The sequence below is a fragment of the Pangasianodon hypophthalmus genome, chromosome 11 (genome assembly GCF_027358585.1).
Source record: "Pangasianodon hypophthalmus isolate fPanHyp1 chromosome 11, fPanHyp1.pri, whole genome shotgun sequence".
Taxonomy (NCBI): Eukaryota; Metazoa; Chordata; class Actinopteri; order Siluriformes; family Pangasiidae; genus Pangasianodon; species Pangasianodon hypophthalmus.
In genome coordinates, this window is record NC_069720.1 from 3983130 (window position 1) to 4010826 (window position 27697).

The 27697-nt window shown below is 38.2% G+C and overlaps 1 protein-coding gene across 1 annotated transcript; it reads right to left on the reverse strand.

The window, feature by feature from the left end:
• Positions 1-259: 259 nt before the first annotated feature.
• On the reverse strand, positions 260-27312 carry vat1l (vesicle amine transport 1-like). The gene is made up of 9 exons (XM_026930724.3): positions 26986-27312; positions 26354-26483; positions 25292-25507; positions 24111-24253; positions 22196-22299; positions 20975-21030; positions 20647-20841; positions 4985-5068; positions 260-3654 (listed from the first exon to the last, which is right to left on the reverse strand). Exons 1-9 carry the CDS (start codon positions 27198-27200, stop codon positions 3556-3558), a joined length of 1242 nt encoding a protein of 413 aa, XP_026786525.2. The 5' UTR covers positions 27201-27312; the 3' UTR covers positions 260-3555.
• Between the last annotated feature and the right edge of the window lie 385 nt (positions 27313-27697).

Genomic DNA, 27697 nt, shown 5'->3' on the forward strand with positions numbered 1-27697 from the left:
TTGTAGCACAGGGGTCCAGGCGAAGTTGCAACTTGAATTTCTCTACCCACAACCAGAAAAATGAAAATGTTTGTTCTGTGAAAGTCAGTAGTAGGGTGTTTATTCCCTGGTTGTTGAATAAGAGTAGTAAAAACGTCTGCTGCTAACTATTAATAACGAACCAACACAAAATCTTCTCATCCTGGGCTACTGATTGGCCCAATATGATTTGTCTTTTGGATTTTGTAAATCCAACCCAAGAAGAAAGACTGCACACGAATGCTCTGCAGGTCTTTTTATTTCCGTAACTCCGAATTTCTACGCACAACATAGTAAAAGCACTATCAGCTACACTACATCTAAACATTATTCCGTTTTCTGCCTGGAACGACTCTAGACACAATTACCAAGCATGAAGGGTTTTACTTTTTAAGGCAAGTCAATGAGCTTTCACACACTTGAGACACTATAGGCAAAAAATAAAATAAAATAAAAATAAAAAAAACAGGAAAAAGCCATTTTATATCCCGGGTTTGTAATTTCACACAACATACTGGCGTTATGGAAAGACTGGAGTGTGTAATACTGAGCGCAGCCTATCACTGACCTCGTCACTGTTCATTCCTCATCATGGTGTTGATGAAAGTGCAATGAAGATTAGAGACTAGTTTCTTGTCAGATAAGGTAATTATTAATAACTGTTCAGTTTTTTAATTTCTATCCTTCATCTAACTGTTAATGTTTTATTATCAGAGCTGTATGATTATGAGATGCTTTTTATACGAGCTCAAAGTTTTGGGAGCTTTAATAATTAAAACAATTTAGAATGTTCTTTCTCTTCTTCTTCCCTTTGTTTCTTTCTTTAACACTTAGTTTTACAAGCAATTTTTAAATTTTGTTTCTTTCTTTCTTTCTTTCTTTCACCTATGATTTTTCAAGTTATACTTTCAGTCTTTTTTCTTTCCTTCTTTCTTTTTTGAGAGGTTTAGAAATAATTACACATTTTCTCTTCCATCTCCTTTTGCTTCTGTCTTCCCCATAATTTCAGTCATTACCATTCACATTTTCAAAAGTTAAGGCTTAGAGCATATAAACATAATTTTACATTTCCCTCCATTCTTTCTTTCTTTCTTTTTCTTTCTTTCTTTCTTTCTCTTTCAAGTGTTTTCTCTCTTTCTTATGATTTTTCAAGTTATTTTTTGCTTACTTTCAAATCTTTCTTCGTTCCTTCTTTCTTTTTGAGAGGTTTAGAAATAATTGAACATTTTCCCTTCTATCTTCTTTTGCTTCTGTCCTCCTCATAATTTCAATCATTACCATTTACATTTTCAAAAGTTAAGGCTTAGAGAGTATAAAAATAATTTTATATTTCCTTCAGCACAAACTGGCACAAAAGAAAGTACAGCCATCCTTCTTACTTTCACTCATTCATTTTTTTCTTTCCTTCTTTCTTCCTTCCTTCCTTTCTACTTTGTTTCTAATTTGACATTGTTTCTAATAAATCATCTTACTTGCTGTTGATAAATGTCCCAAAAGCTAGCTAGTCTTTTAAATCTTAACTTCACTAATAAAGGTTGACTTTTAAATTCTGTCCTTTTTTAAAATCATAATGTCATATTATTAGATTAGATATATATGATTCTCAGATATTTATGCTGATCAGATATGTGTGATTATTAAGTACGTATGATGCATGTCCTTCTTTCAGAGTACAGTATATGTGATACAGGCACAGAACAGGGTTCAGTTATATGGTATGGAGAGGTACAGGCACAGTTACAGGCACAGGTACAGGTACAGGTACAGTTCTCTCTATACACATTACACTCTTGCAAAAATATACTTTTTGAAACAATAACTCAGCACAGGCACCAGAGTGTAAACACAACACAGAATCACACACACATGCAGAATCACAAAGCCAACAGGACTCAGAAATCCTCTCACATCCACTGCTTTTCCTTCACGCTGCTCTTCTGCTTGTACTTTTACTGAAAATCTCCATTATTTGTGAATTATAATCGAAGAAAGAAAGAGTTACTTTCTTTGCTGTTGCCGTGTGACCAGCGTGGAACCCCAAAGGCTCTGGGAAATCTGTCTTTGAAGGGACACTGAGTCTTTCTTTCTTTCTTTCTTTCTAAGAATCAGTTGTATTTCTTACTGATAAACATTAATATATTGTACACAGCACTAAGTAAATCTTTTTATTCCATAACATTTCCATCAATCATTTAAAATGTTAATCTCTTCTCTCTCTCTCTCTTTCTGTCTTTCTCATAATCTCAACCATCATTTACACTTTTAAACTATAAGGCAAGAGTTTTAAGAATAATTTTACATTCTTTCTTTGTTTCTTTCTTTCTTTCTTCTGTTTCCATTTTCCTCTAATTTTTTTCTTACATCTCAACATTTTTTGCTTGATTTTTGTTTGTTTGTTTTGTTCTTTCTTTCTTTCTTTCTCTCTTTCTTACTATAATTTTGGTTAGAAACACTTTTATATTGTTAAACTTCTGAAAGACTTGAAAATAATGTAACATTCTTCACAGTCATTTTTAAACTTTTAAATTGATAGCATTTGAGAGCCTTAAAATTAGCTTTACATTTTGTTTACTCTTCCTTTTTCTTTTCTTTCTTTCTATAATTTCAGTTAGAAACATTTATGACTTTAGATAGTTAAGCCCTTGAAAGCCATAAAATAACTTCACTTTTTTTCTCACTCCATTTCTTTTCTTTTTCTTTTCATTTTTCTTTCTTTCTTTCTTTCTTTCTTTCCTTTTTACTATAATTTCAGTTAGAAACATTTACACATTTAAATTGTTAAGCTTATGAAAGCCTTAAAATAGCTTTACATTTTCTTTACTTCTTTTTTCTTTTTCAGTTAGAAATATCTATGAATGTAAATAGTTAATTCTTTGAAAGCCTTACAAATAATTAAACATTTTTCTCACTCGTCTTTCTTTCTTTCTTTCTTCCTAGAATTTCAGTTAGAAACATTTATGAATGTAAATAGTTAATTCTTTGAAAGCCTTAAAAAATGTAACTTTTTTCTCTCTTTCTTTCTTTCTTTTTCTTTCTGTCTTTCTTTCTTTCCTTCTTTCTATAATTTCAGTTAGAAACACTTATGAATGTAAATAGTTAATTCTTTGAAAGCCTTAAAAAATTAAACTTTTCTTTCTTTCTTTCTTTCTTTCTTTCAGGTTTTGGGTTACTGAAGATCTCTAATAAAGAATTTTTTCCTTGCTCTTGCCTGATGACTAGCACGGTGCCCTACAGGCTGTGGGAAACCTGAAGGGACACAGCGGACACTGAGCCTTGCTTTCCTCAGTCACTAATACAACAGAACTACACACGTTCAAAACATCCACAGACCTGTAAAGAAGAAGAGCACACATGGTCAGGAAACACTGGAACAATTCAGCACTGTGCTGGGAATGGCACTTGAGTTGGACAGTTGGCATGAAGGATATTTTCAGACGCACTACAGTCACACACTCGTACACTTCACTACAGCGTGGGGGAACACAGGAGACTCATCCCGTCACAGTCTCTCCTTCCACTGGGGGTCATCACTGGGGTCTACTGGATGAAGGGCATTCGCTCTTTATTATCACTGTCTCCTTCATGCTCCTCCTCTTCCTCACCTGCCTCGCTCGTCTCGGTGCTGTCGCTCGCCATCTGCAGGAGCAGCACATGTCCTTTAGCACAAACCGCCACTCAACAAAGTACCTCCATCCTTATTTCTTTCTTTCTTTCTTTCTTTCAATTATAAACATTCACACTTGAAAAAAGGTTCAGCTTTTGAGAGCCTTAAAAACAATTTATACAGAAAAAATTGTTTTTGAAAGCCTTTTCCCCTTAATCTCTTTCTTTCTTTCTTTCTTTTTCTTTCTTTCTTTCTTTCTTTTGATTACATTCTCTTCACTTTAATCAGAAACACTTTCTCTTAAAAATTGTAAGCTTTTAAACCATTTCATTTTATTTTTAACCTTTAGTATTCTTTCTTTCTTTCTTTCCTTCCTCCAATATGATCACTTATAAACATTTACATTTTACATCTGTTAGAGTTTTAGAAATGATTCTTTATTCATTTAATTAAATTCTTTCTTTCTCTCCTTTCTTTCTATCTATGATTCAAATTATAAACATTTACACTTGTAAATGTTTAGGCTTAATCTATCTATCTATCTATCTATCTATCTATCTGTCTGTCTGTCTGTCTGTCTTTAATATCAGTTATAAACATTTACAGTTTTACATTCAGCTTCTGAAAGCCTTAAAAATAGTTTTACATTTTTTCGTCAATCTTTTCTTTCTTTCTTTCTTTCTTTCTTCTGGTATTTTCAATTATAACCATATATACTTTTAAATTTAGCTTTTTCTAAGCCTTAAAAATCAGCTGTAAGGATTCAGGAATAACAGGAAAGATTATTACTAGCTTTCAAAAGCCTTTCTTTTCTTTTTTTTTTTATATTTTTCTTTCATTAGCTAATTACTTTCATCTCCTTGCACGAGGATCTCCGTCAGCAAGTGCAGATGTGTATTCGAATTTGGGAATAAAGGCAGTACCTCTGTTACGAGGCATAGGTGGACACCTAATAACCTGATCTCAGGAAAATTCACAGGAACATCAGATGAAATTTTGACAGAAACTGTAGTTCTAGCAAGAGGTAGAATGTTCTTGTTGTGCTTTGATAAGCCATTATTTGCGCCAACTCCCTCAGCATCGTACTGACAGATCTCCATGGAAACTAAGTCCTAGAATTTCTCAATCACTGTCATCAAGTTGTTTTTCTTTTTTTCTAGCTTTCCTTGTCAGCAAGGCACAGGTGCGCTAAATGCTCCCTTGTGCTCTGATTTCAGCGGCTGTTCTTCATTTCTTGATCTCACCCTTTGTTTTGTAGAAACCTACCAGAATGGATCATAGTTTACAAATCACTGATATTTCACACATACGCTTATACAAACCCAAATACAGACACACAATACACTTTTTTGTGTTACTCACTAAAGGAGTGGGAGACTTTTCCACATCCAGAATCAGCTTTCCGATGTTTCCTCTGTCGTGGATTCTCTGCATGGCCTCCTTCACCTGGAGTAAAAAGGAGATGCACACATTTTACAAATTCATTCCTGTACCTAAAAAACAGCTCTGACCTTAACTCTTTCACATGTAAATGATTTCAAAACATATCGAGATTCTTTAGATGTTTTTATTACTTATAATAATACTTATAATATACTATGATTGGCACCAAGACGTTAGCAGCAGATCCTTTAAGTCCTGTTAGTTGCGAGGTGGGGTCTCCATAGATCGGACTCGTTTGTCCAGCACATCCCACAGAAGCTTGATCAGATTGAGATCTGGGGAATTTGGAAGCCAAGTGAACACCTTCAACTCTTTGTCATGTTCCTCAAGCCATTCCTGAACAATTTTTGCAGTGTAGCAGGGTACATTATCCCGCTGAAAGAGGCCATTAGGGAATACCACTGCCATGAAGGGGTGTACTTGGTCTGCACCAATGGTTAGGTAGGTGGTACGTGTCAAAGTACCATCCACATGAATGCCAGGACCCAAGGTTTCCCAGCAGAACATTGCCCAGAGCATCACACTACCTCCACCGGCTTGCCTTCTTCTCATAGCGCATTCTGGTGCCATCTTTTCCCCAGGTAAGCAATGCTCACACATCTGCCTGTCCACATGATGTAAAAGAAAACGTGATTCACAAGACCAGGACACCTTCTTTCATTGCTCCATGGTCCAGTTCTGATGCTCACGTGCCCATTGTAGGCGCTTTCGGCAGTGGACAGGGGTGGGCATTCTGACCGGTCTGTGGCTACGCAGCCTCATACGCAGCAAGCTATGATGCACTTTTTCAGCAATTTGTGCTACAGTAGCTCGTCTGTGGGATCAGACCAGACGGGGTAGCCTTCGCTCCCCACATGCATCAGTGAGCCTTGGGTGCCCATGACCCTGTCGCTGATTCACCGGTTGTCCTTCCTTGGACCACTTTTGGTAGGTACTAACCACTGCATTTAAAATACAATAAGGAAAGGGTTAAACGTATAATGTCTGGCACGACAGAAAATTGGCCATGGTCTCTGGGTGGGAGAGATGGCATAGTCTCTCTGGCCTGTCAATCACAGTCACACTAGGCGATCATGGGCATCTATGTCCTCATGTATGCAGAAGAGGGTAGATAGCGCTTTCCTCCCAGTGTGTTATACTGCAGTCTGAAAAGATGCAGTTGGCTGGCGTCATGTGTCTTGGAGAAAGCACTGTTTGCCTTCACCCTCCCTGGCTGATAGCTGTCACGTGATTGGGAAGAGCTGGTGATCAAATTGGGGAGAAAAAGGGGGAAAAATTGTAATGTCTTATGCTACTAGCACAAACGTCAGCATTAGATAAATATATTACTATTATTAGCTTAGATAAAATCAATTTTCACTGAAACAACTGGAGAAAAACAAGTGTGGCAAAAAACAAAAAACAAGTGTGGCAAAATTATTGACACCCCTGTCAAAATTTGCTGTCTCTACTTCTTCCTTGTTGAATTTTTCTGGGAAATGGTGAGTCAGAAATGAAGCTTTTGCTCTTTTGTTTTTAGGAGCTAAACTTTACAATTTTCCCTTTGTTGATTTTTTTCCTCCTATTAAACACCATTGTAATTGCGTTCGTGATTTCAGCAAGGCAGACAACCGCTAACTTCTCAGAAGAACAAACAAAAATTACAGAACACATTAGCACCAGGATCGCTAAGCACATCACAAATATTTCACTATAAACATATTTAATGTTTCAGGGTAGATTTTTCCTTTAACCATGAAACGTTTTAGCCTCAGCCTTTGTGTCAATACTGCAAATAATGCATTATAATGTGTGCTATTTTCTTCTATTGTTTGGCATCCATTTCTATTGTGCACAGGCTATAATCAGGACTGTCCTCATAATCCTTATTCTGTGTTTCCTGCAGCAGATGCAGCCTGTAAACAGGGAACACAGTGTGTTTCAGCTCTAAAAGCAGCTCTGCTGCCGCCAAACCATGCTTGGTTTTTCACCTCCACTCATCCTCCACTGAGTATCATTCGCCCCATAAACCATGAACCGCAATGTCTCCAGCTCCCCCGAATCAAATCCAGTTTCATCTCAGTGGCATTGCAAGAAAGGTGTGATTGCCTCAGAATGAAGCCACTGCGATAAGAAGGATAAAATGCATCCAGCTCCCAGCTATTCAGGCTAATAAGTCACACAAACACAAGATTGACCCTTCATATCGTGTCATAATTTTATCATATGGTTCATAGATAGATAGATAGATAGAATATGCAAATCTAACATACAATAACGTTAATTGTCTATGTGCATAAAAACCAAGCATATTGATTTTATAATAAATCTCTGAGTCATATCTGTTTTTGACAGAAGAAAAGCTGGCTTGTTGTTCTGGTAAAATCATGACTCATTATTGGCTGCTGAATCACTCCAGTGTTTCATGGACACAAAGCATATTTTGTGAGCTGCACCCACACTGCATGATAATGTGCCTGATTTACAGTGATAACCTGAATTCAGGAAGGTAATTTGCAGTGCAAAACTCACTTCTTACCATTGCCGGCTAGGTCTTGCTCCCCAGCTGTATCGTTGTTAAAGTGCACGTTTGACTCAGCGTCGCCCGGGAATACATTTAGTGTTCTGTGCCAGGTTCGGTTCTAAAAGCTTCCTCGCTCTTAAGTGACCTCAGCGGTAGCTCAGCGTGGTTTCTGGCGAGCGAGCGGATGATTTAGTGCATTTAGTTTGGAGAACAGCATTAATAATTCAGGCTTCTTGGTGGAATTCTTTTGCCAGCAGGCTTATCTGGTTACCTCAGATTTAAGTAAGGAATAAAAGACTTAAAAAAAACGAAATTAATCAGTGATGGGGTGATGTGATCCCTGACGCAATGCGGAGTTACTGTTACAGCCCTAGAGTTGATTCATTTCCTATAAGTGCACATCCACCAGTGTTTTATTCCTCCTAAACCACAGCAATTTGCCAACAAATAACGTTTTTTTTACAGTTTAAGGTTTATGATGAAGGACATCCACAAGACTATCTAATTCCTGTTTCGCTTACATTATCGCAGCTGTATTCTCTCTCTTTTTTCTCCATCTTGTAGTTTATAAAACAAGAAAATGAAAAAAAAAAAAAAAACTTGTCATGTTACTGAGAAACCAGAAATCACAAATGGTGAAACCCATTAAGCTACAGCTTTATGACTGTTACAAAGCTTTGACACTGGAGACTCCTTCCATAAATGTGAAATAAACATCTCCTTACAGAAAACATCAACAAACACACACATTTTTTAAAATCTGTTTATGTGGAGCGTCCACCTTGCTCTGTGGCAGTTGTTACTAGAAACGAAAATGTATTAGAAACATATGATATAAACATATGATCTGAATTAGACAGCGCTACTATCAGAGCTGATGTTATAGAAAATTAATCAACACCTTCTAACCAATCAGAATCAAGCATTCAACAGTGCTGCGGTATATGAGTATATACAGCATTATGATGAAACCTAAAACATGATCAAAAAGACTAAAGGTTAAATAAAAAAAAAACATATGTGATTATTGAGTCAGGCGACAAAAATATGAGTCTGACTTCATGGAGACAGACAGACAGGAGAGAGAGAGTGAGAGTATAAACAACCAGAAAAGAGTGAGGCTCAAACATAAACCGAAATTTTTAAAGCTACAGTGTGTGATGATGTTTTTGTGAAAAAAAAAAAAAAAACACGTTATTATTGAGTCAGGGGACAAAAAAATCATTTTATAATATGATGTTCGTGCGCTGCTATGAGTTGCCCTCACAATCCTGTAACATGTGGCAGAAAATTTTGTACATATACGTCATATGCTACCTCAGATCCATGAAATGTTGTCAACTTTAGGCACGAAATAAGTCTGACTTCATGGTGACAGACAGACAGAGAGAGTGAGAGTATAAACAACCAGAAAAGAGTGAAAGAGAAAAACTATCCATGATGGCTCCTGATGGATGTTTATCTTGTTGTTGTTGCTGTTGAACACGTTTATTTATTCTCTATTTCTGGGAGGTGCTGATAGCTTGATAGCGACTAACAGCAGGAGGTGGTGAGTATTTTTGCGCTAGCATGCTAACACAAGAACAAAATACACAGATTAGATAAAATACACATATAACACAGATCAGCTAAACAAACAAAAAGGTCTTTTGTTGGAAATATAACTTCACATCTGAGGAAAATGTTGATATTCCCAACAGTTTTGTCTTGTTTTTACTTCATTTGTTGTCACAAGCTGTGCACTTGCTAGCTAGCTCAATCATTAGCCTGACTCATTAGCCAGATTATTCTTGGTGTCTGTATTTCCCAGTTGCCTAGTAACAGTTTTCTCTCTAGTTAATCAGTGAACGGATTGTGTCTTTTGAAAGCACCAAACATTATAAGAACATTGTGAAGCAGGCCGTTATTATTAAATATTTTTTTTTCAGAACATTGCAGGAACTTTATTTTTGTAGCATCAGAGTCTAACCTTCTCAACACACTGCTGAATGATTATGTCCTCTGTTAGTTGGTTAAGACTAAAGAAGATACGTGTCTCACAGACGTTCTATAATATTAAAAATAAAAAAACTATTAAAAAGCATGATGTGGTATTATTTAATAAATTAAAAATTGTAATCAATGGCTATGGTATAATAGGAATAACACACTTCAGGCAGTGTTGTTATAGAAAAAATAATCTACTTTGGGGGGGTGGGGGATGGGGTAACTCCGCTTCGGATTGGGCCGTATTACACCACCCAGATGTGTCTTATTTTCCTATGATATAGGTTATATAGGTTTAATAAGACCTGTTGTTATTTAACAAAGAAACACTACAATCTTTGATATGGTGAAGCTTTCTGTTATGAGTTATTTATTATGGAATGAGTCTCCAGTGTCAGCACTTTGTAACAGTCATGTGTTATTCCTTACTTAATCACTATTACTTCCACCAAACAAAATGGCTTTTACAGTCCGAATAGCAATTAAATCAGGAATCTAATTCCTTAGGAAACTTATTAACCGGCTCCTTGTGATTTCTGGACTCTCTTCCATTGCGCCACTCAGGAAGTTTTTATCTCAGTATAAATTGGCAGCTTGTACCAAAGAAGCTCAGCATGGTTTAGTGAAGAGTCAGTGTTATTTCATCCTTCTCTAATCCCCCCCCCCCTACACACCCAAGCCAGCAGAAACCTTGGCTCCATTGCAGTGACTGTAATAAAAGTCTTCATCATTTGCATTTTCACCTCAAGGATACATGAAATATATATGTATATATATATATAAATTAAAATCAGGATTTTATGCAAAGGTGCATTAACAAACATTAGCAAGATCATTACATTTAAATGGTCGATCTTTGGATTCAACTCAGCACATTTGGTAACCAAGAAACTGCTTCCAGCAAATCTATTTTCAAACCTGAGGAACTGTGCATTAACATGCATCCTGCTGAGAGGTACCAGCCTGTAGCAGGCTTTCCAACAGCTTGTGGGATCGTTAACTTTTTGCGAGACGCATCATCATGAACCATCTTCCGACTCTTCTTGGCTGGTTTTCATTGAGCTCACTGGGATACCCTTACAGAACCAGTGGCTACATTCTCATTGAATGGAGAACACAAATTTACATTCAGAGTCTTTCTTATTAAAGACATGACGATAATAGATTTAAAAAAAAAAAAAAAGAGAATGAAATCCCATGGAACTCTTTTATTAAATTACAGTCATAGATATTCTTGGATATATCTATCTGGTGGATATCTTGGAAATCTGTAGTTGACAGGTTTCTCCCATATCTCGGATGTGTTTTGAGAAGAGGCATTTTCGCTCACTGACTGACTGACTGATTCCCATGGTTGAAACGTCCATGTGCGATGAGTCTAGCTAGACGAATTTTAATCTAGCTACCCTTAGCTACCCTACCCACAAATATGCAATGAGCCATTCGGGAGTTGAAAGAGTCCATTCTTATGCGTGAGCTGAACCAAATGATCCGATTCACTCGCTATTTGGGCAGGTGCAGTTTTGGTTTTATCTTTTAGAGCTTGATCGGCTTATGAAAACTGGATGTTCCAGAGAAATATAGAGGAAGAATTCATTCTGGTGCATAAAAATTTTGCCCCAGGACTGAAGCCATATTTATACGAGCCTGCTCATGCTGCCGGGAACGGAGGTGGTGATGACTCAGATTCTGAGGTCAAAGTTTCTCCCGCAAGCATCTGGTTGTTTTTTTCCCAGCCGCAACTCTCACAGTGACGCAGTCCAAAACCAAAGATCATCATACACAATCTACAGAAAGGCCGTGAGCTATCGGGGTGTACAAGAAGACCAATTTCGATTTGAGCTTCTCTTTTGATTGCTTTTGGTTGTTAAATTTTTCACCAGTTCATACAGTTCAACTTCATAACCAACTTCAGTTTGCGTCACGTCCTTTCATTCTCACAAACAAGCAACTTTTTCACCTAACGTTACTGCATGTTCATGATGGATTGCCCTCATTTGCATTTTAAATTAAACCAGCACATTCTTAGTATAATAGATCCTGAGCAAAATTACTATTTTGTTAATATTAAATATTCATAAATCAAACATTTGATGCATGACTGACTGAAAAAAAGTCCCCAGAACCTGGTAAAGAGCCGGTCAATTTTTCTTCCATGTCTCACTAGGCTTGGGTTAAGGTTATCAAAAATAGCCATATAATTAATATTTATTGTAAAAGGTACAATGAGGTGCAATGACTTGTGTTATTCCAGTGTTACCACTTTAGCACCTTTGTTGCGGGATTTCTTTGTGACTGTTAGTATTTTTTTAAATACGCAAATATTTAGTTTGTAGTGCCATGACCAAAGACTACTCCTTTCTATAAGAAATACGTTCTAAACTACTGTTTTGTATCCTGATAAAATAATTCTTTGTATTCATAAATCCTTCTTCATATGGCATCATTTCTTCATCACTTCTAGCAACTTTCTGAGCATGCTTTATCTACTTTCTCCTGAAGAGTTGGCAACAGTGCTGCCAAAACACAACCCCCTCCTTCTCCACATTTAAAATACAGCACTGACTTAAAACAGGACATGACTTAACATTGAGAGGAAACTGATTTTGTGATTGACATTATATCCTCCAGTGATGGAGTGATTATTGGTACTATTTCCGCTCAGATAGTGCGTTCAAATTATTAATAAAATGTTTTAGAAAGAATTCTGAAAGCCCTTTATCTCTGTCAATTAAAAACTACCATAGCCACCACCATGACCAGAACCTGATCTTTCTGGGATTCAAGCCCTGTCCATCTCTGTCATCATTTTTTTTCTGGTTGCATCACTCACAAGCAAATTATTCAGAAGAGAACCTGAAGATCAAGATGTTACATTTTACACCCATGTCTCATAATTTCACCTGGACACTGCAGATTTGTTTCTATGAGCTGCTGCTGTAATCATAAAGACTGTCCTGTGCTCATCCCAAGACTCTTGAGTGTGGTTCCTCTCAAGGTTTCTTCCTCATGTCATGGGAGTTTTTTTTCTTGCAACTGTCACCTCTGGCTTGTTCACTGGAAATCTAAATCTACATCCAGATTTCTGTAAAGCAGCTTTGTGACAATTTCTATTGTTAAATCAAATTGAATTGAGGTGACTGGTCTGGTCGTGTCACATGTCTAAATAACTCAAAAAAGCATCCTTTATTTAAGATACAGCCTACACAGGGTCAGGAAATGAGCTTCCACAGATAATAAAATTTCTGCAGCAGTACATAAGGTCGGATTCCTCTTGCTCAGTTCCACTGTGTGCTCCTTTCGCAAACAACCTACCATTTTATAATCAGAGAAAAATGGCTCGCCAACCTCACCATAGTTACACACTATTCGAAATCTCACTAGTCATTTCACCCTTGACAGGTTTTGTTCCATGGCGAATAACGTATGAGGGCCTGAATAATTCAATTAGAAGGAAAACCAATAGAGACCTAATTGAATTTTATGGATCATAGATGGGACTGATTTTGTTACACGTAATAAGCGGCAGAGTGAGAAAATGTCAGTAAGGGAAAATCGAAAATGAACGCATCGACTGAATGAATGGTGTAAGCAACAATTTAGTGGACATGTCACTAATGCATTTTCCACTGTAATAACAGAGCAAGCTATACAAGCCATATACCACTGGTTAATGCCTTGTGGCATGGGGTTGTGTTGACGACGGTGGCAATTACATGGACATACAAATGTTGGTCAGCGGTCACACAGAACCTGATGTTAATTACAAGTGTGATGAAGCTAGGGAAACAGCTTAACAAATAATATGCAGGAAGTTGGATCAGGGTGTAATTATAGCTAAAAAAAAAAGCATTCGCAGTATAATTTACTGTACTACCTGAAGAAACTACTAATTTGTCAGTAAAGGAAGTGTTTGAATTCACCACATATATCATATCTTATAAAACAGACTGTTTAATGCTCGATTCTGAATTTTCCATAACAGCAGCTCTGACAATACTTCTAGCTTCAAGGAATATCAGGTTTATCTTAATGACCTCATTTGAATACATTAGCGTTTCTATAGTAACGGCTCCTTCACAGGGGTTTGTATGGTAGATGCTCCACATAAAATTTCTTATTAATATGGCGATGTTTTTCGTGAGGAGATGTTTATTTAGCATTTTTGGAAGGAGTCTCCAGTGTCAGCGCCTGGTAACAGTCAGAGGTAAAGCTGTAACGTTAAGCTTTCAGACACAAAAGTCTTCAGGACAGAGGATTTTGCCATTTGTTATTTCTCAGTGACGTGGCAAGATGTGTTTTTAGTCTTATTAACTTCAAGACAGAAAGAAGGAGAGAGAAAAAGAAAGAGAGGTTGGTGACAGAACAACTGATTAGAGCTGCTGTAACATAAGTGATAGCAGGAAGTAACTTATCTCAAGGATGTACCACAGCATTATATGTAACTGTAAACGATTAAAAAGTATGATGGGTCATTCTTTAATAAATACAAAGTGTAAATGTTGGCAAGTTGTTGTGGTATAAGTGGAATGAAACACTTGAGTGCTGCCTCAAAATTTGAAGTGTTGTGCATTCTGAGATGCTTTTCTGCTCACCACAGCTGTAAAAAGTGATTATTTTGAGTTTCACACCATTCTCTGTAAACTACGGTCGAAGTCACTGAGATCACACTATTTCTCATTCTGACATTTGAAATGAACATTAACTGAAGGTCTTGAGCTGTATTTGCATGACTTTATGGATTGCACTGCTGCCACGTGATTGGCTGATTGGATAATTGCATGAATGTGCAGGGGTAATAACATGACTAGTGAGTGCATATCACATTATATCAACAATACTCCTGAAAATTTCACAGGAATATGTACAAACGTTATTAAAATTTCTTAGAAAAATCACTGAATTCACCACGATATGGTGTGACTTCCCATCAATAATCACATCAATATTATTGGCAATATTTTTGAGAGTTTCCTAAGAACGCAAGTAAGAATTACTTTACACTGTGCCTCATGCAAATCATTAATACTAAGCTAGTGCGGATCAATTAACTACTGAACCAAGATGTCACTTGTGTTAAGATTTTAGACACGTTTGCAGATCGCAATAGCTCAGGGCTCATCGAAGCCTCTGGCTGTCTGACAAATACTGACTGCGCAGTGCTCATTACACAGGGTCACCAGACTCAGCCATCAGAGCAGCTCCCAGGTTAGCATGGCAACTGATGTGGTTGCTAAAAGCACGGCCACGTAGCTGTCGCTGACGTGGAGCTTCACAGCAGGATCGTGACAAGCTGAATCACAAGCTTGAGAAATGGGACCCTGAGCAAAAAGAATCAGTGCAAAATTAAATTTAATGCAAACACATGGTGCATGTGTGTGACGATTTGTGTATAGGACATTTAATGCAGCACACATTACATACAATTCCTTGCATATGCAATTAAGGCACGGAACTTATTGCAAATGTGTAAGCACGACAACTTAATCCCTTTTAACGACCTCTAAGAGGCATATGAGAAGCCAACATGCTCATCATTGTTGCAGAGATATTGCACCACAGCTTAAAAGGTTCACGGCGATCCTAATGTTCCATTTAGCATCCAGAGAGACATCTTCCTTCACCCCACAGGGAGGGAAAAAGAGAGCGACAGCATCTGGACTGCACAAAGGTAATGAGATCCTAGGATCTCCTGCTGAGCACATTACCGTCTCCACTTGGACTGCTACCATAGGCCACATTCTTATTTCCCCCTTTCTCTTCTCCTTTTTTCTCTCTGATTCTCTCAAATAAAATGTCTTTCCTTCTCTCTTCCTCTCTCACTTTCTGCTAATAGGAATTGCAGTGAGATCGCGCTCTCTGGGGGAGGCATCATCACAGTCAGGTGATTAGGCCCACACATGCCGTGTCTGTTCTGCGTAACAAGGAGATATTTCTAATCACACTAGGCACACATTAATCTAATCTCATCCCATAAGAAAATGAATGATATACTCCAAAGTTGTTATTGTGATCATTATTAGCTACACTCTATGGTGCAGCTGAAAGTTGGCTCTTTCTGGGGAACCCTTAAAAAATTTGACGTAGTCTACCATTGAGGGTTTCCCTTTCACAAAGGCTTGCAAGTAGAACTTCTTTAGAACCATTAACCATCCAAAGAACCCTTGAGGAACCTTTGCTTCAAAGAGTCTCCATGCCTACAATAGGGATGAAGAAAGTTATTTGTTTTACTTGTGAAAGCGGTTGTCTACACACTTGGAAAAGAGAGTAGAACTTTAGGAAGCTAGCACTGATATACACCCAATGAACCCTTGTGGTACCCATTTTTAAAAAGAAAGCCAGCACAATTCAATATAAGCGACTTCCTGGACTGTCTGAGCCTAAAGAAAAGGCCAAGTCATGAGCCTCCAACAGTTCAAAAGACAACTCAATAGAAGTCATTATTACATTCCTAGAAAAAAAAAAGTTAATTCCAGCAGCCTAAAGCTGCAGTTCTCAAACTTTTGACAAAGACAAATACTTGTAAACTGTAAGGGCAAATAAATTGTAAAATCCAGTTTAGCTAAACTTCAGCGGAGCTAGCTAATGAGCCGAGCTGAGCCGCAGGGGGGGATTTTAAATGACTTCCTCTTGGCCATATAGCACATTACACAGGATATAGAAGCCATTATTATTTGCCCTTTGTAGTGCATGTAAAGCCATTTGGGATTTGGCCTACTCTCTAGGATGATATCACTGTTAACATAGAAACTATAAATAAGGTCGCCGTCATGAAACCCTTAAGCCGCTTTTTATAGAGAAGTGTGCATGTGCAGTAGCTGGAGCAAGCTGAAAAATCTAAAGTGTTACAGGCACCAAAGATTGCACATTGTTTATGCTGTTTTTGTCATATTTTAAGTGATTTAAAATCAAACAACATCTTGTCGATTCGTCCTGGGTTTTATGGGTCTCAGTAGACAGGAGTAGACAGGAGCCTGGTCTCGAGTGGTATGACTGACTGGATATAACTACCAGAAAGCGTTGCCGAGATGGCCACCAAGTGGACAGACTTATATAGGACCTATAAGGACTTTTATGAGGAAGTCTGTAATAGTAATTAACAGTAAGAGCCATTGGGTCCAATTTGGCAGGAATCATCTGCCAAAGTATGATTATAGTATACACCAATCAGCCATAACATTAAAACCATTGACAGGTGAAGTGAATAACATTGATTTTCTCATTACAATGGCATCTGTCAAGAGGTGGGATATATTAGGCAGCGAGTGAACAGTCAGTTCTTGAAGTTGATGTGTTGGAAGCAGGAAAAATGGCCAAGCGTAAGGATCTGAGCGACTTTGACAAGGGCCAAATTGTGATGGCTAGACGACTGGGTCAGTGCCACAAACCCGCAGACTGGTCAGAGTGCCCATGCTGACCTCTGTCCACTGCCGAAAGTGCCTACAATGGGCATGTGAGCATCAGAACTGCACTATGGAGCAATGGAGGAAGGTGGCCGGGTCTGAGGAATCACGTTTTCTTTTAATCTTGTAAACGACCGGGAGCCTGGGGAAGAGATGGCTCCAGGATGCACTATGGGAAGAAGACAAGCCGGCAGAGGCGATGTGATGCTCTGGGCAATGCTCTGCTGGGAACCTTGGGTCCTGGCATTCATGTGGATGTTACTTTGACATGTACCACCTACCTAAACATTGCTGCAGACCAAGTACACCCCTTCATGGCAACAGTATTGGCCTCTTTCAACAGGATAATACACCCTGACGCACAACAAAAACTGTTCAGGAATGGTTTGTGGAACATGACAAAGAGTTGAAGGTGTTGACTTGGCCTCCAAATTGCCCAGACCTCAATCCGATCAAGCATCTGTGGGATGTGCTGGACAAACAAGTCCAATCCATGGAGGCCCCACCTCGCAACTTACAGGACTTAAAGGATCTGCTGCTAACGTCTTGGTGCCAGATACCACAGTACACCTCGTGACACAGGTCTTGTGGACTCCATGCCTCTATGGGTCAGAGCTGTTTTGATGGCAAAAGGGAGACCTACACAATATTAGGCAGGTGTTTTTAATTTTATGGCTGATCGTTGTATACTAATAATTCATCCAGTAGCTGAATCAGAAGATAAACACTGTGTCTCTCTCCCTCTATAATGGTAAAATCATTAGAAACTTCAAATATTTTCAGTATTTTAATTGACATAATGGCTCTGAAGAAAAGCAAATAGTGTTAATCGCTCAGCATCAATATTCCTCTTGGTCTCACAGACAGATTTCTTCTCAGCTGTGAAAGCAAATCACATTGGATTACTGTTACTAAATTTCAAGGGATATCAGAAGAGGCTTTTTTTCATAATCTACTTGAAGACTTGAAAAGTAGAATCTAAAAATCCATCCTTCGCTGTGGCTTTGGAGGCAGAAAATCAAGTATTTGGGCTGCTTGTGCGACTTGACTATGCAGCTCCCGGTAAAGTGGGATGTCACATCGAGTAGCGATGAACATCCCATAAATAGCAAAGCTTTTAGTTGCGTGGAATATTGGCAGTGAAATATTATCAATTCAGCTAATCTTTATATTTGCTCACTAAAAAGACTTTCACACACAACCTGTACTGCTGTTACTGCTCACCCAGCAGCTGTAAGAGGCTCTTCTGAAACACAAACACACGTATAAAAGAAATGACAATCTGAAGCCTGTGTTGGCAGGAACTGGGTGTAAAATGGCACAAAAACAAAGAATCCTAATGCATGTTTGTTTTTCCAGCACACACATCCTCCACACTCACACAGACATTCACAGTTGATGCAATAAAGCAGTGAGATATCAATGTTGAATCCAGCTGGATGTGGGGAACAGTGACGAGCATAAGGACGTGCGCGCGCATGTGTGTGTGTGCGTGTGTGTGTGTGTGTGTGTGTGTGTGTGAGAATGAAGTAAAGATACCTAATGCAACTCCATGGAAAAATAATAAGAAATAGAAAAGAAACTAGCTCTAACACCACAACAGTAAAAAAAAATGGGCTGGGGATGATGACATAAGGATATTTCTTACCAACATAAAAGATAAATTGCAGAATGGAAGAAACCGCAAATGACAGCCAGTTCTTTAAATCATCGCTGGTTCCACAACATGTGCAGGTCTGTTAATCTTAATCAAAAGTGATGGAGGACCGGCTGGCTGCGTAGGCAGGAAAAAAAAACAAAACCGGATCTATCAAAAATGGTCTGGAAAGTACACCTGTCATTCGATCCCGAGCTCTTACTGACAGCTCCTGATTGCACTGCTGAACAGATGAAGCTTGGCATGCCACTTCCTGTTAAAATACCGCCACTGGCCACATTTCACCTGACTACCTTTGGGCTTTGGGGAAACTTTGACTGACAGCAGGTTTGGAAGCAGTATTCTGACTGACAGCTGGAGGAAGACAGAAGAATAGAGAATCGTCGACTATGATAATGCAGTGCATCTCGAACTAGTGGTAATGAAATAAAGCGAATGGACTTGTTTTCTACTCCTCATTTTTTTTGTGTGTGGTGAATTTTAGATTAGATTAAAGCTGTTGGATGTAGAAGTGTGCATTGAGACTGTGATCCAAAAAAGTTGCAGGAACGGGCTTTCAGACATGAAGCTCGCAGGACAAAGAAAGGCCACATTGAAAACATAGGAACTGATGGGAACTGGCCAAGAGAAAATTAGGAGGAAAACGTGGAAAATAAAAGTGGATGACTAAAACAGTATTTTTTTCTAAGGATGAATGGACAGAGAAGGATGTGTTGAGTTTCCTCACATCAAATTCAAAACAAATGTGTCTCATCTGTTCAGAGTACGTGGCGCTAGTCAAAAATGGTAACATGAAGCGCCAGTGAGAAACAAAATATAACTACTCTGAATTGTCAAAATTATGCAAAAATATTACTACGGAAGTGGGCGGAAACTTTCAGCAGGAACTGGAGAGAGCAGTAAATTAAAACACAGATTTAATACTGAAATTGTACACATCGATATACAGACCTCAAATGTACCTATAGACTTCTGCGCTATTCAGAAGTTATGTGGGAGTTACCAGTTTAGAGCTATATTTAGGGCTGCTGACTTAAGTTTCTGACTTAAGTCCAAAAGTTCAGTCAATATTTATGTGTGGAAAGTTCTGCATATTCAGACTCAGGTTTCACAGCTGCTTAAGTCGATGTCCTGAGCTCTCCATGCAGATTTTGCAAATTACCTGAGTGTAGTTCACACCTCCAAAGTTGCAGATTTTTCTTCATTAGAAACATCCAAAGTAGAGTTTTTCAATAGCATCTAAATCACCGCTTTCATACACATTTCATTGCTTTCAACCCTCCAAAAATTCAGGGTTAGAAAATTGGATTGAAGAAGGAAATAGCTTTTTTTTTTGCTGGCAAATGTATTACAATATAACATAAAAGCAAGAGACAATTCAAAAAAGAAAAATAAAAAGACTAATATGATTATGTGTAAATGAGAAGATTCCACCACAAGCACTGAAATAAACATCTAGTAGGTTTAGTATATTGCCAGTATATCACTGCAAATTTGGTTTAATTTAATAATATGGCTTCCACGCTCATTCACTGGTAGCTTATAGAATAGCACTTGATCCAGCACATGCTATAATTTTGCATTTAATTTTTTTTTACTGTGTAACAATTCGAGGTCATGAAATTGCAACATGTGCACTGGATGTAATCTATAATATATAATCATATACTTATCATGCGTTGAATGTTGAATTCTATATTTTAAAGTTGTCAAATTACTAAAACAATGTGAACACTTTTTTTAATTCAATATGTGCTTCTGTATAGAAAATGCACTGACGATTTAAAGAATAAGCTGATAGAGCGCTCATCTGCTACACTTACAACTCACGTTACAATCAGTCCTTGAGATGTAGTGTCATGTTTATGTATGTATTATTGGCCTTGAATGGCTTTCCGTAGTTACACACATATTTACATGCTGCAGATTTAGACAAAAGAGCCAGTTATCTTGTGTAACCGCTACTATACGGCACTGAAAATGACCTCGATGATTTCCTACCACATTAACATCTTTCCAGTCATCTGCTTACCTCCTCAAGAGCCCAGAGAGAATCCACTAAAGGTTTGATCTTCTTCTCGCTGTAGAGCGAAAGCAGTTTGTTGACAGCGGCCTTCACTCGGCTGCAGCCGCCCTGCTTAAAGAGGAGGCTGAGCAGCGAAAATCCAGCCATGACTTTGTTTTCTTCGTACAGTTTGATGGGGTTAACCTTCTCCACCTGCCACCACTGGAGATGAAGAGGCAAATTGGCATTTTACAAGAATTAAGTTGTGCCTCCAATTTAAAAAGGGCCATGCACAAAAAGGATGGGATTTCAATCAACCAAATGAGGAATAAATGACAATCCATGTAGCACTTACAGATTTTGCGAAGGTGAAGAAACTTTTCGTCTCGCCTGTCACCATGTTTGAAGAACCTACAAGCATAAAAGTCAATCATAACATTATAGCTTTTAATAGAACTCCTGCTTTGAAGAAATAACAGTATATGTGATTTCATACTGTTTTGCATTAATGGAATTGTCTCAGCTGTCACAATTCGTCTCTAATGCAGCAATATGTTTGCCAGCCCTGACAGCTTCCTCGCCCATTAAAAATGCTTCATGCTACAACATAAAATTCAGGGATTATTAATTATTAATTACTAACATTACGTGAATTAACTATAATTTTGTCCTTATATTCTGCATGTAGCTCGTTTCAAATGAGATCCAAAGGGTTAGAAATTCAGCCCTCTGATTCAGCAGGGGGTCTTAATTATATTTTTTTTCCTTAGGTATGAACTCTGACACTGTATTTCCATTATAATCATCATTACTGGACCTCACATGGATAATGGATGCTTTAATATGCCCAGAAGTAAAATGTCCAAGTCCATAATAAAGAATAATTAGAGAGTTAATAGAGAATATTCATTGTATTTGTAAAATTATTAGCACTGCCTTTTCAAAAGGATCTATCTTTGTCAAATGGCGGTTCATGTTATTTTTAACCCTTTCCTTTTCCAAGCTATAAATGATGCATTGGTGTGCAAAGGTTTTCATACCCTTAGGAATTAAAAAAAGAAGAAATATTATTTCTAGCAGCAAGATCTTGTGTTAGGTTTCACTATTACAAGTAACAAAAATTGTCCAATGGTGTATATTAAGATGTTGGTTAAAGAAAAAAACTAATTATATAGATCCTAAAATGTGCAATTCCCATTCTGAACATGAAATACATATTCTTCAATAATTTTCTTCAACCTCTTTCATAACAACAGAGCAGATTTTGGATCCTCAGCCAATCCTTGGCAAAAATTTGGCCACTCTTGCTGGCATATCTGTTATAACTCTGCCTTCATATCAGTTCCAGTGAGCCAGAAGCTTACAGAAAAAACTAACTTTTTTGCTTTTGGATCTTTTCAAACTACAGTTACAGTGAATTTGCTTTACATTTTAGATTGTTGTCTTGTTTGCAGGATACACACACATTTCATTTTAAACTTTTTTTCCCCTATTTGTTCCTTTCTTCCATTGAAAAACAATAGAGACTGCAAACTTTTGCACACAAATGCATCTATGATTTAACAAAAATACCAACCGTAAAGGATGTATGTGCCAAGGGGCTTCAGGAGACTCAAACCTTTCCCCGTGTTCTCACCACACAGACAATCGAGAACAATGTCCACTCCTTCAGGGGAGATCCTAAGAGAGAGAAGAGATTATCGTTACTGTCTAGTCAATCATTTTAACAAGGGATGCATCCAGATCGATATTGATATTAGGTATCGGCCCCATACTGTGCTCATAAATGTTGAAAAGCCAAATGTTGCAAGACCAACATTCAATACCACATATTACTATGTAATGTAAAGCTAGAATACTTTGTTATGCTATTGAACAAACAACACAAATATCCATAGGAGGGACTATAGCAGTATCAGTGAGCATTGCCATCAAAAATAAATGCAAAGTACCATGAACTGTGTACACACAAACGTATTCACGAGCCAGAGAAGTGAAGCGAGTGTCTGGAGAAACTGTCGTACATGTTAGAGAGCACTTCAGTTCTGCGACCACTGAGCACTGAGACATGCACTTCGTTTTTCCCTCGCTCGCCAGAGTCTACACTTTGCGAGTTAACAGTGCAATTCATGACACATTGTGCTCAGTTTTAATGACCGCGCTCCCTGATACTGCTCTGCGTCCTCAGGTCGGTCTCTCTCTATTTGAAGATACTGTCTAAATGTCATACCATAAAACTCAGCACAAGGAGTTCATTGCCAGCAGCATGCAGCAGCTAGCAACGTTAACAGAGCTAAATAAAAAGCTCTGTGATTAATACTAAGTAAGTTACTCATTTCTGTGTCAGTATAAGTATAAATGAAAAAATTCTGAAAATAGTAGTGTCAATCAATCCCTAATTTTATCCTAAATTATGCTGGTCTTCTCTTAATTATACTTCTAGTTTGGGGTTCATTGTGCAACAGTCTGCCTCTCCCATGGAAAACTAATGAATGTTCTGACAAAACAAGAGCCAGAAATTGTACATGATTAAGACTGAACAGTTTTCAGTGGTGAGTCCCACAAACAAGACAAGCTGAAAGGCATGAGAACTATGTCATTAAGATGGAGTGGTCCCAGGGCCTTTTCTTTTCTGGTCGGCTGTTCAGACCGCCTGCATTGTGGCCTTGTGATACCCAGAGTCTCACCTATTGTGAGGACCGACTTGAAAGAGCAATTTAATTTTGCTTTTCTCCTGATCCTGAGAGGAATGTGGGGCTATGGAAGGATGAAAGGAGTATTAATCTCCCCTCTCCTACTCATTTTACTCCTATTTATTAGCACGCGAATGTGCACAAGGGCTTTATTCGAGATATATCAATCAGCACGTAAAGCTAAGCGTATATCTCAGGGTGTTCATATTGATCATATGGAGCGCTAACGTTACACTAAGATTGCATCATTCCGTGCTTGCAGTGTGTCCGGCAGATCAGAAACTACTTGATGAATCCTGAAACAAATAGTTTTGTCATCACTGCCAATATGCAAAGTAAGATGAATCAGAAGGTAATCTGGCCAACATGACGTTATTCTCCTCCCATCTGAAATCACATTAAGTAATGTCTAGGGAAAGTCCACTATGGGGCAAGAGCTCAAGGTCTGTGCGTGTGTGTGTGTGTGTGTGTGTGTGTTTGAAAGAGTATTCTGGTGCTCCTCCTTCCATTAAAGCACTACAGCCGAGCGGAGTGTTGCCATGGGGACTGCAGCCACACAGATCCAGAAAAGGTAAACGTCTGCCTCCTCAGACCAGCGCTGTCCTCTGAGCGTGACTCACATTATCATATCCTGATCATTCACACACTCTGTTCCTTTCTAAGCTCACCATCTTTTGGCTCACATCACATCTTTTAGGTATCAAGCGATCGGAAAAAATCGCTTAAAATGGGCCACAAATATTCGTTGGTTTAAAAACGGTGCACAAAGCATACACACATAGACATCGGTCTGCTTACTTTCGAACTTCTGCTACATAGTCAAGGTTTCTGTCGAACAGGTGTGTGACGGAGTGCCGAATGGCTTCGTGTTTGAAGGGAGAGGCTGTGCCGAACACTGTGACGTTGGGGACGGTGGCGCACAGCTGAGCAACAGCTTGACCCTGAAAACAAAGCATACATAAATAAACAGGAGAGGGCTTCAGCCTTAAAACTGTCACTGAGGTAAACTGGATGTAATACAATACGAGAAAATGACAACGCTGGTATGATTTAATTAAACGTTCATACATTTCTACCACTAATGCAGCACATCCTTGACAAGTGATCTGATTTTCTGCACAGCAATATCGAATTATACATTGCGAGCATTTGAAACAACACAGCAAACAGCACGACTGTCACCAAACATCAGTTCTGTCAACATACACCCAGTGTCTTTTCTGACAAAAATCTTTAATTGACATTTGCATAAATGTAGCTTTTTACGACAGCGCTGCTGATTTCTCAATTCTGACCGGATAGAAATTTAAAATTAATAATAAACAGATCAAACATGTTATTATTTAACATTGAAGAAGATACAGTCGTTGATATGGTGAAATTTTCTGTGAGGGGATTTTTATTCAACATCTTTGGAAGGAGTCTCTAATGTCAGCACTTTGCAACAATCATAGGCAAAGCTGTAGCTTCAGGCTTTCCCGTCATGGACTTTCTCTGTAACGTGGCGAATTTTTTAAAAACGTATTAACTTCAAGAGAATATAAAGGAAAAGCTGTAGTGATAATAGGAACTTACTTGTTTCATGGATGTTCTACATCCTTAAATGTAACTATAAGTTTGAAGTATTTTTAAGTATTTAAAAAGTATGATGTCATTCTTTGATACACAGAAAATTGTAATTGTTGCCAAATTGCTGTGTTGTAATAGGAATAAAACACTTCATGGCATGCTTTATTGCTTACATAATAGCTACAAAGTACTGCAATAATGACATTCTTATTTCTTCTAAGTTTTTTCCTGTATGTGCTACAGCATGTTCCCATAACCAGCACAAGAATTATGTCATAAGCCTAAAATATTGAAATAATAAGATCCTAGTATTAAAGTGTTTATTTTGTCGTTGTTGTTTTTTTTTATTATTATTTCTCTGGTGCTGTTTCTATGTCCTCATAACCATAACCCCAGGCTGAGAGGCTTACCACTCCTCCCCCTGCTGAGTGAACTAAAACAGACATCCCCTCCCGGAGATTGGCCACTTCAAACAGCATCATGAACGCAGCCACAAAGTTCATACAGAAAGCAGCAGCCTCGGGGAAAGTCATCTCATCAGGTATCTTATAAACCCAATCCTGCAGCGTGCACACCACCTCGGCCCAGGCGTTGTAGTTTGTAAAGGCCATTACCCGGTCCCCGATCTGAAAGCACATCATAAAATACATACACTTATCCAATAATGTAGAAGAAATTCAGAAAAAATATTGAAGGGACTGAGTTCATGAAATCTCATTTGCATAACTGTCTAAAATCTAATCAATTATAAAAGGGGTTCTTCACAGGTTCATTGGATGAATTCTTTGCTTCCCCCTCCAAAAAAAAAAAGGTTCTACATTGAACCCTTTCTGCTAGGGAAACCTTTTGTTGTAGGGTTTTCTACATAAAACGTTGAAGGGTTTTCAAAGAGGGACAACCCAAAGCACCCTTAAGGGAGTGCACTCATTATTAGAAATGTTTTTTTAGGTGGTTTCAATTGAACCAAATCAGACAGATCAGATCACTGATTATGCATTATATTTTATGCACATGTCCATCATGCACAACTAAGAGAACTGATAGAATGATAATATTTAACAGTGTGCAGATATTTGGTCATTATAAGCTACTGATATTACGAGGAAGGAACACAGTTAGTGAACGATCATGGTGATTGGCTGATCGTTTAATGGAACTAATATAAAGTGGCAAGTTGTATTAACATATACAACACACACAGTTCTTCGAGGGTTCTTTAGATAGTTAAGACTTCCTAAAGCTTCCTAAAGGGGTTCTACTTGAAATCCTCTGTAGAGAACCCTCTGATGAGGTACTGTCTCTGATAGGGAAACACTGCTGTGAGTTTTAAAATGGTTCTGGTGGAGGGACAAGCCAAAGAACTCTTAAGGGTTGCAGATTTAACCATATATATCGTTAGGTATACTTAGCTATATAGGTTTATAGTTAGACACATATGAGTGTAGATGAAAGTCTACAATAATGTCACGTACCTCGAAGCCTTTAGTATTTTCTCCCACAGCTTCCACTATTCCAGAACATTCAAATCCAGGCACTAAAGGGGTTTTTGGAGGATTATCAATATTTCCTTGACGTACCATGAGATCAAGGAAATTCAAGCCGCTGTAAAAATCATATATTAAACTTGTAATTTTATAATTACACAGAGATTACACAGAGAGTCTTGTTTTTTTTTTTTTTTTTCAAGCTGGCTGTACAAAATGGTGCTGATGCTGATGGAGTGTTTCATTATTTTTTAACAACCACAATGCAATAACTTTAACCTGAAATCCCTCACACACAATTCTCCTCTCTCCATCTACTTATTTCTATCTGTAGCCCATTTTATCCAGTGCTACTTGTACAAAGGTACCAGTATAGCCTAGTAAAACTGAAATGGCTCATATGAATCAGCATGTTCCAATACTTCTGCACTTGTAACTTGTATAAAATTATTCAGAAATTCAATGCAATTTCTTCTCATCTCATTCATCCTTAAGCACCTGTTCATTATGGCAGATTTCCTGCAACATGTCATTTCACATCTCCAAACATATAAAAAAAATCATAAATAATATCTTAAAGAAAAGAAGAATTAGGAAAAGGATAATTAAACATGCTGTACCATGCTTTAACGCGAATTTTGACTTCTCCTTCTTGGGGCTCAGGCATGGATTTCTTGGTCACTTTGAGTTTGTTTAGACCCCCAAAGCCTGAGAGCAGCACCGCGCGCATTTCCTTGGAATCCGGTGCATTAACGGCGCTCTCCGGCTCTTTAGCTCCGTTCTTCTCGATCATCTGCTCGGTTTCCTCCGCCGTCTCCGTTCCCTCCTTCGCCATCTCTGCGGGTCTAACGGTCCTGACGATGCTCCTCCAGCAGGTCTGGCGCGACTTCAGCTCTGCCCGGAGAGGAGCGGTCCAAGTCGGTCCACCTATTACCAGATTTACGGTAAACTGACTCAGAAGATACCGTAAAAATGGTACAGAACGCGAATACAGACTCGCTGTGCTGAATTTTTCCCCCAAAACTTATTCCCCTTCCTCGAAGACAGTTTGAAATGTCTTTAAACCAAAAAAATTACAATTAAAAGTTATAACTCGTCTATTCATAACCAGTTATTGGAGTTTAGCAAGGCTAAACTTGTGAAAAGTGTTGAAGTGTTAGCCTCCTCACAAGCATTCCTACTACACTGTAGCCTTTAGCACAAACATTAGTAAAAACATTGTTTTGCTAACCTATCCATCTCCTTTAAAAGTGTAAAAATACAGTCATTAAGACGCAAGAAGCCATATTTTTATATTTTGTACGTTAACACAATGTAAAATAATCCCTGAAG

Bases quoted from the DNA above. Each gene is read 5' to 3' on its own strand.
- vat1l (XM_026930724.3), bottom strand. From the start codon at position 27,200: ATGGCGAAGGAGGGAACGGAGACGGCGGAGGAAACCGAGCAGATGATC. The intron at 24,254-25,291 runs GTAAGCCTCTCA...CTTTGTTTTCAG, and splicing joins ACTCAGCAGGGGGAGGAGTG to GGTCAAGCTGTTGCTCAGCT. The intron at 21,031-22,195 runs GTTGGTATTTTT...TTATGCTTGTAG, and splicing joins TGGCACATACATCCTTTACG to GTTCTTCAAACATGGTGACA.